The sequence below is a fragment of the Salvia hispanica genome, chromosome 1 (genome assembly GCF_023119035.1).
Source record: "Salvia hispanica cultivar TCC Black 2014 chromosome 1, UniMelb_Shisp_WGS_1.0, whole genome shotgun sequence".
In the NCBI taxonomy this organism is placed as follows: domain Eukaryota; kingdom Viridiplantae; phylum Streptophyta; class Magnoliopsida; order Lamiales; family Lamiaceae; genus Salvia; species Salvia hispanica.
Window position 1 is genome coordinate 42913337 of NC_062965.1, and position 15317 is coordinate 42928653.

Below are 15317 nucleotides of genomic sequence, written 5' to 3' on the forward strand. Positions count from 1 at the left end.
AATATTTTCATTCACAAGTTAGGTTCGCCTTTCAAGTATATATTCAAATACAGTAAACAAGAGCCTATTTGTTTCTTACTTTAGGCCATTTATCCTCAAAACATATCCATTTATTAATTAAATAATTTCAAAACTTTATCCACAATTTGTTGCGGGAAACTGACGAAAAAGGACAGTAAAAGACCAAGTACACAGAATTAGTAGATTGTAGTTGAGCAATACATTGTGTGTGAATCTATAATATTTGTCACGTAGCATTTCTATTCACATATATTAACCCCTCAAAAAAGGTCACAAAAAATACAAGTTACTATATCGGAATTTAGTTGATTAAAAGTAGTGTTTTTGAGGTTCTATTTTGTTTCTTGAATTTGGAGTTTACTCTTTTATTGCAGCCTATTATTGCCCACATTAAGATTTCTTCTGACTTTGGTACGTATATACGTGTATATATTTATATCAATTCTATATGTATGTATATAAGAAAGTCCAAGTTGGCTAAGCTATATCGTGTCTCTCTCTCACTATATATATATATATACACACACACACACACATATGCACACGCATATAATAGAGGTAGAGATTATCCCTTTTTGAGAAAAAAAATTCGAGTTATTTTTACTGATCATCAGTATTTCATTATCATTATATTGGGCAAGAAATGGGACTACGAGACATTGGAGAGACGCTACCACCGGGTTTCAGGTTTTATCCGAGCGACGAGGAGCTAGTTTCTCATTATCTCTACAAAAAGATCACTAATGAACAAGTTCTAAGAGGCACTTTGGTTGAAATCGATCTCCATGTTTGCGAGCCATGGCAGCTTCCCGGTAGGTCTTTTTATCGCTTCTTTGTTTACATTAACAAACCTTAATGCAAAAAAAAAGTTATGTCAAGAAAATTTTGTTCTCTTGTTTCATCATCTAAGAGACAACTGAATTTTTGATTGACGAACTTACTTGTTGTATGTGTCTTTTGTTGTAGCTAGCCATGCATATTTTTATATGTACATTTATTTATTTTTTCTCATGCAATTCTATTTATAATATTATGCAGAAATCGGATAAGATTTTGAGAAATAGTACTACGAAATTCACAACCTTATCAAGGGATTTCTCAGTTGCATTCTTTTAGCAAAAGAGATTGAATTGAATACAAGTTTTTTTTTTAAGTAGTGTCAAGCTTTAACTACACGTAATATATAGAATGTTTTTATAGATTTTTTTTTCATACTTACTTTTTCTTTGCCATCTGATCACCGATATTAGGATTAAATATTACTATATCGAAATATATAAAAGTGTGTGTGTGTGTGTACAAATGTGTGACATAGACTTCTCACCATAGAAGTAACTCTCTCATCTATGTAGAAAAGGGTGACACACTACACATTACTTTCCTAAATCCACAAACATGCCTTGCGAATCTTTGGTGACTTGTAACCAAATTATTGTCTATTTAGCAGAAATTGTCACATAAGCAACATAATGTAAATGATGAGATCCTAATAATTCATTTCATGTTAAGTACAATTCCATTAATTTCTTTCGTGGCATATATGTCAAGAACGCGTTAAGAAAGACGTGTAATTTTGCCAATATTTATTTCTATTTATCAAGCTATTAATTCCACTTAAACCAACATGACATGACATATTACTTATTTGAAGATGTGGCTAAATTGAACTCCAAGGAGTGGTACTTCTTTAGCTTCCGGGATCGGAAGTATGCGACCGGCTTTAGAACCAACCGTGCCACCACCTCCGGCTATTGGAAGGCCACGGGGAAAGATCGGGCAGTTCTCGATCCCCGGACAAAGGGCGTCATTGGGATGAGGAAAACTTTGGTGTTTTACAAAAATAGAGCTCCTAATGGGACCAAAACCGGATGGATTATGCACGAATTTCGCCTTGAAAACCCACATGTCCCGCCTAAGGTTGGTTCCTTAATTTGTGCTTACTTGTCCCTTCATTGTGTTGATTTAGTAACTAAAGGGAATAAAGATTGTGTGTGAAGCTATGTAAAAAAAGAAATTTCCAGTCACTTCGACTTAAGGTGCCAATCATGTTGTATGAAACTTGAACGAAACTCCTTTGAAATTATTACCTCAAAGATTCTCTTTTATGCCTTCTCATCCTGTGGGCTAGCTCCTACACACACACACATTATTTCTGAAAATTTCATCATTAGTAAAATATCTTACTAGAAAAAAAAACCATATTCATTAAATATTCTCCCTTGTCGATGTTCTCTCTCTACACCCCATGAGTATGATATAACCTAAACAAGAGCTATAAAGTTTGATGTATTTATCAATATTTTTATATGCTATGTATTTCAATAGAAGTGGTTGAATATAATATTCCCCACACACTAAGACACGGGCTTGGGACATGTACACACATACATATGTTAAAAGATGATGGGTGATTGTTACTAGATTTTGTAAAACCAATACTATTATATAGTGCAAATTGTTAGAAAAACCACGAAATTTGATCAAATTCTAAGTTTAATCAAATTCTGGTGAATCCCGCATGCTTTCAAAAATAGCCACATAGAGTTTATCACAACTTAGGCATTTTTCTCAATTGCCTCAATGATTTAGATTTGGGGGGCTCGTATATCATCACTCACGAAAGCCATGGATTTAAATATAAAATATAAAAAATACTACTCCCTTCATCTCAATTAAGTTGAGTCGTATTCCTTTTTGTAATGTCACTACTAAGTTGAGTCATTTCCTTTTTTTAACTAAAAACAAAGCATGCAATCAATCTTACTTTATTCATTTCTTGTACTTTTCAGCATATTTCTTAATCTCTGTGTCCACAAATTTTGACTTAACTTAGTTGGAATGGAGAGAGTATAAGATTAGGTTAAAGTATTTTGACTTCCAAATTGTACATAATTTTCCTCCAAACTTTATGGTTTTTATGTCAAATTTCCCTTTTATATATAGCATCTACAAGATAACGATCGTAAAAATCTCATTTCAAAATGGACGTTTACATGCGCTTAGAGAAATATAGGTACTATTATGATTAAATAATTGATTTATCTAACTAATCTATGGCCTTCTTTGACAGGAAGATTGGGTACTATGCAGAGTGTTCTACAAATCAAGAAGTGAAAATTACAACAATCTCATGAGTCCACAAAATTTCGAGGATAATTTGACTATTTCTTCCACAAATAATGAACGTGTCAACATTACCCACCAACACCACATAGGCAACCCTAACCCTAACCCTAACCCAAACCCTAGCACCTCTCTCGGGCTCGATTTCGACCTATTTTGTGACCATCACATGAACCACCAGCCTCATCGCTCGAGCTCTCATGACTATATCCACAACAAATTGGGTGATCAATCTACAAGGTGTGAGGATGACTACGGATTCTTATTCGATTTCGATGGCTCGAACATGGTGCCATCGAGCCCTGAAGATATGCGGTTTGTTGATGATAGTAGCTTAGTATTCATCTAATTAGGTTTGTGGGATTTGATGCTCGCTCATTAATGGTATCTACTTATATATATGTATGCATATGTGATGTAGCATGTTTAGATCGGAGATTAGTCCGTATGTGTTTGTAGTTAGTGATGTGTGATGGGGATTGTGTTTAATTTGTACATTTGAAAAAGAATTGGATATATTCATATATCATGCTTGCAATGGATCCAGGAATCATATTCTTATCAAATATCAATTTGAATAAGCAAATAAGCATATAATAGAGAAGGCCGGCAATGGAGCAAGGTCTTACCTGATCATGAGGTAGGCTCGAAGAAGTTGGTAACGATTCAAATCTTTTGCAAAGAGAGAAGATAACTTGACTGAGGCATTCTGGATTCTGAAGAGCAATGGCTTACTTTGCAGTATCTGAAAACATACATCTATTGTTATGTTAAGAATTGAGCTCGAACAATCAAACGACAAGAAGCGAAGAATGTGAAACACACTGAAGAATTACATGGTTCGATCAATGTGATCTACATCCACGGACAACAAAAAAAATCCTTTATTCACCTCTCTATCAAGATCATACATCAACCACTCAATTGAACCCTATCTTTCTGCCACACACTACTTAAGATAATGGAGCATAACGAAACATGGGAAACTAATCTACACTACTAAGAAGAAACGTGAGAAACCAACTAAGACTAATTGCATTACTAATATAACTAACTTGACATGATCACTTAGTGGTGTGCCAACACCAAATTACCTAAAAATAAAGCAATAAAGGTTGGCGAATAAACTACTAAATCTACAATCTTAAAAAATGACTTGAATCAACACCAAATTACGTAAAAATCAAGCAATAAAAGATGGCAAACAACGAAGATAAAGGAGTGTTGTGAATTAGAAATTAGAATCACACCTCTTCAATAGAATTGAAGACAACCTCCATTGACAACTTTTGCCAAAGACTAATTCTAAATTGGCTCCACTCAACTAGAACACTAAATCTAGTAGGCAACACACCTTTACTCTAGTTGATTGAAAAACAAATGCAACCACAAGAAGTGAATAAAATAGATCTCAAAAAATGAAGTCTTAATTTTCTCTGGAAGAGACTTTATAAAATTTATAATGATTTAAAACTTAGTGGAGTGTGAAATAGTTCCCACAATCTATTTGTACTAGGAAGACAACTCTAAAGTGGACTCAAATGCTAAATCTGGATTTTAAGACTAAAGTTCATTTTTTCCCCTACATTTGCACTAATTTTTTTTTAATCCTATATACTCTCTCCGTTTATTCATAGTTGAGGCGAAACTTTTTGGTAAGGAGTTTTAGAAAGGAATGTTGGCTGTATTAAATAATAGATAAAAAAATAAGAGAGAGGAAAAGGTAGAGAGAATAAAGTATAAAGTGAATAAAGTAGAGAGAATAAAGTAAGAGATAGTAAAGTAAGAAAGAGAAAAATATTACCATATATGGAAATGACTCAACTATGAAGTAACTTTCCAAAATAGAAAAATAGCTCAACTATGAAGAAACGAAGGGAGTACTAAGTAAAGTATGTGACCTCTTGGGTATCAAATAGTATGTTTTAATCCAAACTTAATCTTTTGTATTAAAACTAACGTTCAAACGTGTTGATCGGGGTGCTCGATGGGTGGTAATCCTCGTACCATTTCTTTATTTGATAGAAATTTCAAGCTACCAAAATTCAAGTGCCCAAATCGAAGATGTTATCAATTGTTCAACCTGATCTAAACTACCAAGATTTTAACAAGTGAGTAATATGTTTCTGTTTTAAAAGCATCCATGTTATTATAATCGACAATTCGATGGTTATTGTCTTATTGACTTATTATTGATGGATGAAAGATGTTAATATATTACTCCCTCCGTCCCGGATAATTCGGGTCACTTTGACCGGGCACGGGTTTTAAGAATTGTAATGAAAAGTGGGTTGAAAAGGTTAGTGAAATGTGGGTCCTACCTTTACATATTAGTTTTATAATAAAATGTGAGTAGGAATGAGTTAGTGGAATATGAGGTCCACTACCAAAAATGGTAAAAGTGAAATGGGACAAATTATGTGGGACGAACCGAAATGGAAAACTGGGACGAATTATCTGGGACGGAGGGAGTATAACTTATAAATTTTGTACTTCTCAAAGTTCGTTGGTCCTTGGGTGAGGGGAAGATCAGCTTCTGGGATGTAGTTCACTCTAATTATTATGACATGTGTCAAATCACGATTAATTTTTGTATTTTCAACAAAAAAATATACCGTTTCCCTAGCTTAGTCCCTTTTGTTGTAATGACTCTTTCCTGTTTCTCGATAAAAATTAATTAAACATGTGATATATTAATACCCTAATTATAATCTAGTAAACCTAATTAACTTAACTAGATTAATATTAAAATTTATATGATTAATTTATGAAAGCAAATTTCCTTTCAATTTTTATTTTAAGCAAATTTCTTTTAAATTTAATCAGTTTTTATTCTAAGTAAATTTTGTTATAAATTTTAATATTAAGTTAATTATATTAATTAGATTATAATTAAATCATTAATTTGGTTAAAGGTTAAGTTTGAACCAAAATATATTGTTTAGGGCTAAAAGGTTGTTTATAACCAAAACGTTTTTTAGGGAAAATGTAGGGGACCAAAAATAGACTTTGGTCTTTCTTAATCTACACAGCCAAGGTGGGGAAAAGTTTCACCTGGTTGGATGGACTCTCTAGACATTTATGTGAAATCCACCCAACGGGGTAGGATTTGTACACCGAGTACCTAGCCAGGTACTCACTCCTACTCTCAGCTCGCGTCAGCAACCTGGTCGGGTGGAAAATCCTTGGCACTCCAATGGCTGCCACCCGGCCGCGTGGTCTGGGTCGTCTTCGTGCAACCTTGTCCCTCGTCTTTGGACCCTAATCAACTTGCGGACCTCAGAAAACTAACAATATTGGCGTTGAATAATACTGAAAATAGATCTAAAGTTGCGATTGATCTTTAATGCTATCTACATAAAGACAAAGTCTTAGTGATTAGTATTTCTCAATCTTTGTATATAACATTGAACATATATGATTCATTATAAACTATTTTGACTTATTAATAGCTGCGAGTTTTCACAACCCTTTAAACTTGATAATTTGGATAGTGGTAATTACTCCCCCCGACCCACCATAAGCGAGGCGCTTCATTTTTGCACTCATTTGGAAAAAATAATATATAAAATAGTTAAAGTGAAAAAAATGTAAAGTAAGAGAGAGAATATCTTTAAAAAGAATCTTTTCTACATTATGCTATCTTGTACTTTATGTTTTTTCTCTACTTCAACTTAATTTTTCAAACTGAATGCAAAAATGAAGCGTTTCGCTTATGGTGAGATGGGGGGAGTAATATTTAGAGATGCTAGTATTACTATTCCACCAAATTGTGTGTCAAAGTCCCGATTAAATAATATCCCAACAGAAGTTCACGAAAAGGTTTTACACTATTATTAGAAGGGTAGTGATTTAGAGAAATAATGTCTCTATGCCATAATGCCCCTATATCACTTTTCCATAAGCTTAATTTAAATATAGACTAATGTACCATTTTGTTATTTTGGATAGATATATCTTAGATTATGATAATTAAATTAAACCATGCTTATTATGTTCATATTTATAGTATTCATGGTTTTGATTAAATTACATAAAGTCTTAATTAGAGTATTTGTAATTTTAATTAGAGTTTTTTTGTACATGCTATTTAATTTTATGAGAAAATACCCATGTGATTTTCAAAAAATATAAAATAAAAATTATTGTTCTTATAAATAAAATTTATAAATCTTGTGAATTTAATTTATTAATTTTATGAGAAAATACCCATGTCCTTATGTAACTATTTTAGTTAATAAAAGTTATTCTTATTATTAATAAAATTTATTATCAAATAAATAAAATATATTGCTATTTTCAAGAAAAGTTATTGTTATTTTGAATAAATATTATTATTGTACTCAATAAAATATATTGTTTTAAAAGGATCAATAATAGTTATCTATTTAAAAGTTGATGACTCAAACCCTTTGATTTATTGGATAGATAGGGAGATTGCTACTTACTCAACTGCACTTCGTCATCGAATGAAGAGTATTGTTATTGGGGATAAAATTTACATTTATTATGAAAAATTATAGTGTTTAATATATAAAATTTATTACTCTAATATAGTTTGTTGCAAATAAAAGTTATTTATTGCGGACAAATGTTATTTATTTTTGCTATTTATAAGAGTTATTATAATTGTGAAAAAATAATCATTTTAATTAATAAATATTATTATTATTATTATTATTATTATTATTATCAATAAAAAAATTATTGTACAAATAGAAGTTATAGTTTTAGTAAAATAAAATTATTGTTCCAATAAAAGTAAGTTATTATTCTTATGAATAAAATTTGTTATCCTTGGAAATAAAAGTTAATATTATGAGGATAAAAGTTACTAGCAAATAAAAGTTATTATTTTTATAAATAAAAAGAATTGTTCTAATGAATAATAAGTTAGTATTAATTCTGTGAATACAAGTTGTGAAGAGACAAAAGTAAAGGGAATTAAATACTAATGTCGGATTTGGATTTGGATTTGGATTTTGGTAAATCAAATAGGAACAGTGCGGGCTTTGGCATTTTCTTAGGGCCTAGTGGTTTTAGATCCATGAAGATGAACGGATGAAATCTCCCAGAAATAACCCCAATTCTTGCTATATCCAAAAAAACTAAACATGACCTAAAGGTAAAAGAGTATACATGTAAAACAATGATTTAATAATAAGGTCAAATTACTATTTTAACCCTATTATGGCAATGCCATTATGTCAAAAAATCCAAAATGAGAGCAAAAGTAAAGCGTTTCGCTTATTATGAGCATTCATGTTTCTGTTCGATTTTTTGCCAAAACCAAACCAAACCCGAAAAACAGAATTTAGTGCAAAATCCAAACCGAACCGAACCGAAAAATCGAAAAATCGAAAATCGAAAAACCGAAAACTGAAATTTAAAAAAAAAACAAAAAACCGAAAAAATAGTATACTATTAATAGGGAGTGATCAATTGCTAACTAATTAGCAATCCCAAACTAAGACTAAATCTTAGCTATTAGATTAGAAGATCTAGTGGTTGAAATAATGCCACATGGATTATATTTTTAATTAAGAAAATTTAATAAATAAAATTAGAGTGTATTAATGTCAATTCCCTCTCATTAAAATCATTTTAAAACTTTAAATTTACGTAACTCTCTCAATTTAAATTATTTTTTTGCAAAAAATATATCAAATTAAAGATAATTATATAAGGATTCCAACGAGATCTCAATTGCATATGTTCCGACGACGTTCGGATGATGAAATTTGATATTTTTTATTTTAGTTTTCATAAATGTTGATAACCAGATTTTTATCAATAAATAAATCAAAAAATAAACCATGTAAAAATCTCAAAAAATATGTGTTGATATTTTCTTGTACTAGTGTTGATATTCTTATATCACATTGTTGATATTTGTAATACACTATGTTGATATAAAAAAATTCACGAAAATTATCATATGATAACATAATGACGATATTACCCTTTTGTTGATATTTTGTCTACTATTTATTGAGATTCATAAGATTTAATCTCATCCACTCATTTTAAAATCTAAGGATGGAGATTTGGTCTTGATTTTGGATTAGGGTGCTATATATATATATATATATATATATATATAGGTCCATGATCAATTGAGATTTTTTAGGGTAATTGAGAAATGAGATGCAATATCAGCCACTCATTTTTATTAAATGAGTGGTCCAGATTTTTCCACACAAAAAATATTTTTAGATTAATTTATTATAAAAGGATAGAATAGTAATTTCAGCATTCCTCTCCTTCACTTTCAACAGACACCATTCCTCTCTCTCCTTTTCCTCTCTCCATCGTTACTCCGCTTTTTTCACAGAGAAACTGTGATTTTTTTAATCTGCAATTTCAGTAATGGAGTACTTCGCGGCTGATTATGCTGAATTCTCGCCGGTGGATAATGGCAACAACAATAATGTCGTCCATTTTATGGTGGATGATTTGCTCGATTTCTCCAAGGCGGATGAAACCATGACCGACGCGTTTTTCAAGAGCTTGCCAGTCAATTCCGACGATTCCTCCACTGTTACGGCGGTTGATAGCTGCAATTCGTCGGTGTTCGATTACGCTCTCAATTTGATCAGCGAGAGGTTCAAATCGAACAGTCCTTTTCTCCTGAAGATCAACCATGCCCTAGGTTTGGGGAAGGAGAAGAAGCTAAGGGGAAAATCGATGAGGTTCGTGAATTCGCAAAGAAAATCATGAGAGAAAAGGAATCGGAGGATTTACTCTCTAGCTTTCTCAGATCTGGTCAATCCGATGAGGAATTCGTCTTTGACGTCGTTATCTGCTTCATCCTCACCGGAAGAGACACCACGTCAGCGGCGCTGACGTGGTTCTTCTGGCTGTTGTCGAGCGGTGATTAATCGCGAGAATCGGCGGCGCGATCGATTCGCGGCGCTACGAGGAAGTGGTGAGTCGTTGCTGGTTGGTTGTTGGAGAAGGTGTGGTCAATCCTCTGTTGTTATTTTTTAATTAACAATCGTGTTATTGACAATCGTGTTATTTTTTCAGATATTTCCTATACATGCCAAGGGTTTAGCCGGTAGCCTGGTGAATCTTGTTAACTGGTTCGGTTCTTGGAATGTTACATATTCATTCAACTTCGTAGCACAGTGGAGCTCTGCAGGTGAGCCTTTGTTCTAGTTTGTGATTTTCAATTGTTGGTGTGGAGAAGGTGTTGGATCTGAGAGTGGTGGTTTCGGTTCAGACACTTTTTTCGTGTTCGTGAGAGTGTTAGTGGTCTGACAATGGTATTCATCACAAAGCTAGTTCTAGAAACCAAGGGCAGAACACTAGAAGAAATACAAGGATCCATTATCTCATAATTATTTTCACACGATTGTATTAAAGGATCATGACATTTTATACAATTAACAGATCGAAGGATCATAATTTTAAAAATTAAGATATTTTTTAATTACAAGAATTGTTTTTGAGTTGTTGACACTTTATACAAGTCGTTGACAAGCTGTTGACATTTGATATTCTGGCTATTGATATGTGAATTATAAGTGTTATTTTTTAGTTGTTAACATTTTAATACGAGATGTTGACATTTGATATTCTGGCTATTGATATGTGGATTATAAGAGTTATTTTTAGTTGTTGACATTTTAATATGAGTTGTTGACATTTGATATTCTCGCAATGATATGTGAATTATAAGTCTTATTTTTTAGTTGTTGACATTTTAATACGAGTTGTTGACATTCGATATTCTCGCTATTAATATGTGAATTACAAGTGTTATTTTTTAGTTGTTGACATTTTAATACGAGTTGTTGACATCGATATTCTCGCTATTAGGCTTGCACTATTATCGGACATGGCCAATGGAAAGTTTTACTTGCAATGCTGTATAGCTTTTCTCAAATTTGATCTATAGTCACTCATTTATTGAATTACTTGTTTTGCTATAAATCAACAGCATAAATGTCTTTGCAATCTTTACTGTTGTCTAACATACTCAATGTTTGTAGGTATGATATATACAAAAAGATCGATGCAAATTATTATGGTTATAGGGATGATGAGGATGACATATTAGAGAAACTTGAAGGTGCTTATAATTCCACAATCATGTATATGGTGCTATACAAACGGTTGAGAAGTGTAATAACCATGGATTTGTTTTGTTAATCATGTAATAGGCATGGAGTTATAACTTTTATTATTTTTATTTAGGATTGAGTTGATGTTGCTTAATTCAAGTTCGAGGAACGAAACTATTGGCTAATATACAATTAGTATATATAATGTAACTACATATATGTAGTTACATATATGTATGGGGAATCAATGAGCTTGAGTAAGAAGGCGGTGGGGCTGTATGTCGGCAAGAAAGGGTTGTTGTTTTGGCTCAACAAATTCGCCCACGCTTCCATCTTCATCGTGATTGGGGGATAGATTCACTTCGGTTTGTGGGTCCCGCTTTGAACTTGTAGATGGAATTGTGAAATATGTAGATGAATTTGAGAAGGCGATTTATTTGACGTCCAACAATCACGATTAATTTGTGAAATATATGGATGCAGTTTTTAATTCGATTGTGTTGCTAGAATTTGTGAGTTGTGTAGATAAGGTGTTTGTGATATTGCCTAAAATATTATTGTTGACATAAATTATATAAGTTGTTGACATGGAAATGTTTGTTGTTGAGTACGAAAACAATGTCAACTATATATACATGTAAAACGTTGTTGTTGACATAAATAATATAGGTCGTTGATATGAAAATATTTGTTGTTGACATTAATTATTTTGTAAAATGTTGCTGTTGATATAACAGTTGACATAAAAAACGTTTGTTGTTGACATCGTAGTTGACATAAATAACGTTTTCTATTGACATCATAGTTGACATAATGTCTCCATAGTTGACATCGCGCGAAAAATGACCAAAATACCCCCTTGTTGACATAAACTACATGTTGTTGACATTGCGTGAAAATTGTGAATGAGTGATTGTCCATCGTAGTAACTTTTGATCATCATCATTAGTGGGTCTTTAATCTTGATTAGTGTGTTTGGATTATTAATTTTGGGTGTACAGATGGCTTAATTAACATGTCAACTACATATACAAATTCATGTCAACAATACACATATAATGTCAACCATGTGTACAATCCATGTCAACTACATATACAATTCATGTCAATTACACATATGCAATGTCAACTACATATAAAATTCATGTCAACTAACAAACATATAATGTCAACTATGTGTACAATCAATGTCAACTACGCACATATAATGTCAACTACATACAAGTCATGTCAACTATGGTACATATCGTGTCAACTACACGTACAAGTCATGTCAACTACGGTACATATCGTGTCAACTACACGTACAAGCCATGTCAACTATGTTACATACTACACATAGAAGAATGTCAACAACAATTATAAGTCATTTCAACTACACATAGAACCATGTCAATAACAATTATAAGCCATGTCAACTACACATAGAAACCATGTCAACAACAATTATAAGTCATGTCAACAACACGTACAAATCATGTCAACAACAATTATAACCAAATGTCAACTACACTTTTAAGCCATGTCAACAACAATTCAGTCATTTTATAAAAATAATATTCTATTTAATCTTAGTTTTAGTTATTTTACTTTAACAATATTCTCTTCTTTCTCTTTTTCTTTCTCCCGTTGCTTTTCTTTGTTCGTTTCAACCTGTACGTCATCCATTGGGTCTGCAGCTGGTGGTGAGATAGGGGAGGCTGATTCATTATTGTTATCACCCACTGTGTCCTCTTTTGTTTCTTCTACTTATTCTTCTTTAGCAGCCTATTGAATTAGTAATTTATAATTAATATCAAATTAATTTGAATTAATTCTAAATAACAAAAGACAAGATTTGGCTCACCCCTTTAGGATCAGAATGGCGATATAGGGATATTTTCTATGTTTCTTTCTTCTGCATAATGCTTGTAAATTAGTTATACAATGTTAGTATCTAAACTGTAGGAGTAATCTAATGTCAACTCAGAGAAACATATGTATTTACTTTATCAAAGAAATGTCCAAATTTGAAAGCATGTAGTGACTGTGAAATGTTCATGAATTTTACGAATTTCCTGCAGCAAGCCAAGAGGCACAACCTGTTAGATTTCTTAGCTTTTTTTATCCTAATATGCATAAACTTACATCAGCTGGATTTTTTATATCATCACAAAAATTCATCAATACATAAACTTCTACCAAGGATTTAACGTCTAATGCAATTCAAATATTTTTACATATAGCTCAATACAGCTGCCCTAGTTTACTAAAACAGTTAACAAAAATAAAGCAACGAGTTAAAACGAACCTTGTTGAGGAAGTTCACTGAAGCTAATAACTGCAATCGATGCAAGGAGAAGTGCGCAAAGTAGCCACGACGAGCTAGTAACATCCAACCACTCTCTACTCTCTTGTGAAATGTAGTTACTGAAACGTAGAAACATAGATTATGATGATGAGGATGAACTTAATCATTAATTGAACTGAATCACATGTAGCATGGCTTGCTGCATGTGGTGACGGTTGAAGCTGAGAGAGAGTTAAGAACACAAGATGCCTTGAACATTAATATATCAAGATGGCTTGCTGCATGTTGATGCCTTGAACACGTCTGTCTAATTAGCTTGCGCTTCTTCAATTGCTAATCAATAAAAAAATCATCAGAAATTGAATTCATAAGAAAACAAATCCACATATGTTTTAAAACACTAAAATCAAAGTAATAGCTATTGACTTACTACTACAGCCATACATATGTTTTCTACAGTCATTCTAACAGCTATTAAAACAAGCATAAACTATGTCAATAAAATTATGTCAATAGCTATTCAACAATCATACAGTCTGTTATTATAGCTATGTCAATAGCTCTTGACTTACTACTACAACCATACATATGTTTTCTACAGCCATCCTAATAGCTATTCAAACAAGCATACACTATGTGAATAAAATTATTTCAACAGCTATTCAACAATCATACAGTTTGTTATTATAGCTATGTCAATAGTTGTTGTATAAAATGTCAATAATCTTAAAAATTTAAACAAATCCATCTCTTCTGATTCTACCATCACTTATCAACAAAAAAAATTCAAAAATCGAATTCATAAGAAAACAAATGCAGATGTGTTTTAATTCACTAAAATCGAAGTAATATACTTAAAATTTAAATCAAATTCTTAACCTGAATCAATTACTTAAAATTTAAAAATTCAAGCTTTTAGTACTTATGACCAATCAAAATATCAAGAACAAACACTTTCCTGAAACGATTTGAATATAAATTTCAATCAAGTGACAAAATAAACCTCAAATTTCCCAATGCCCTAAAGAACCAGGTCGCAATGAAAGATTCCTAATTACTACCAGATCGCCTACAAAATTTAAAAGAAATGTCGAAAAAGTAAATGTAGAGACTCACCACTCCACTATCAGCTAAAAACATTTCAACAAAATCACATAAATAAACCTAAGTGAAGAAAAGACGATCAAATTTTATTCTCAGCAATTGAACATCAGAAAACCAGGGCATTGCACAAGAATCATAAGACAATTCCAAATCAAAATGACTACACAAATAATTAAAAAGAGGACATATAACACGGAAAAAAAAAATCGAATCTCTAACCTGAGTGAAGAAAAAAAGTGAAAGTCCGAGCCAAAACTGAAAGTATCAATCGATGAACAGGAACGGAAATGTAGAAACAACGCTAGTCAAATCCACTTCTCCGTCTTCATCTCTCACGATCTCCGCCGATTTGGAATGCCGATTCTCTTCGATCGTTGCTTCAGCCGATTCAGCTACAATCGGCGCTTCAGCCGATTGTCTTCGATTTTGCTCTTCAATCGTCATTGCAGAAAACTGTTCGATTTTGCTCTTCGATTTTGAAGGTCTACGAATTGAAATTTGAAGATCAGCAGATTTTTCAGCGAGATTTTGAAGGTTTTCGATTTTGCACAATTATGTGAATTGTATGAAGATTTGCAGATTTGCAGATCTGAATGTCGTCGAAATTAGAAAATGATTTGAAATACAATTTTATGTTTTCCTCCATTTTATTAATAAAATTACAATTATACCCCTTTGTTGCAGATCCAATCATCATTCTTCTCTCTCAA

At 32.1% G+C, this 15317-nt stretch overlaps 1 protein-coding gene across 1 annotated transcript; it reads left to right on the forward strand.

Annotated features, from left to right (window-relative positions):
• Positions 1-513: 513 nt before the first annotated feature.
• On the forward strand, positions 514-3686 carry LOC125202800 (protein CUP-SHAPED COTYLEDON 3-like). The gene is made up of 3 exons (XM_048101273.1): positions 514-833; positions 1673-1938; positions 3092-3686. The coding sequence occupies exons 1-3, from the start codon at positions 665-667 to the stop codon at positions 3491-3493; spliced, it is 837 nt and encodes a 278-aa protein (XP_047957230.1). The 5' UTR covers positions 514-664; the 3' UTR covers positions 3494-3686.
• Positions 3687-15317: the final 11631 nt, after the last annotated feature.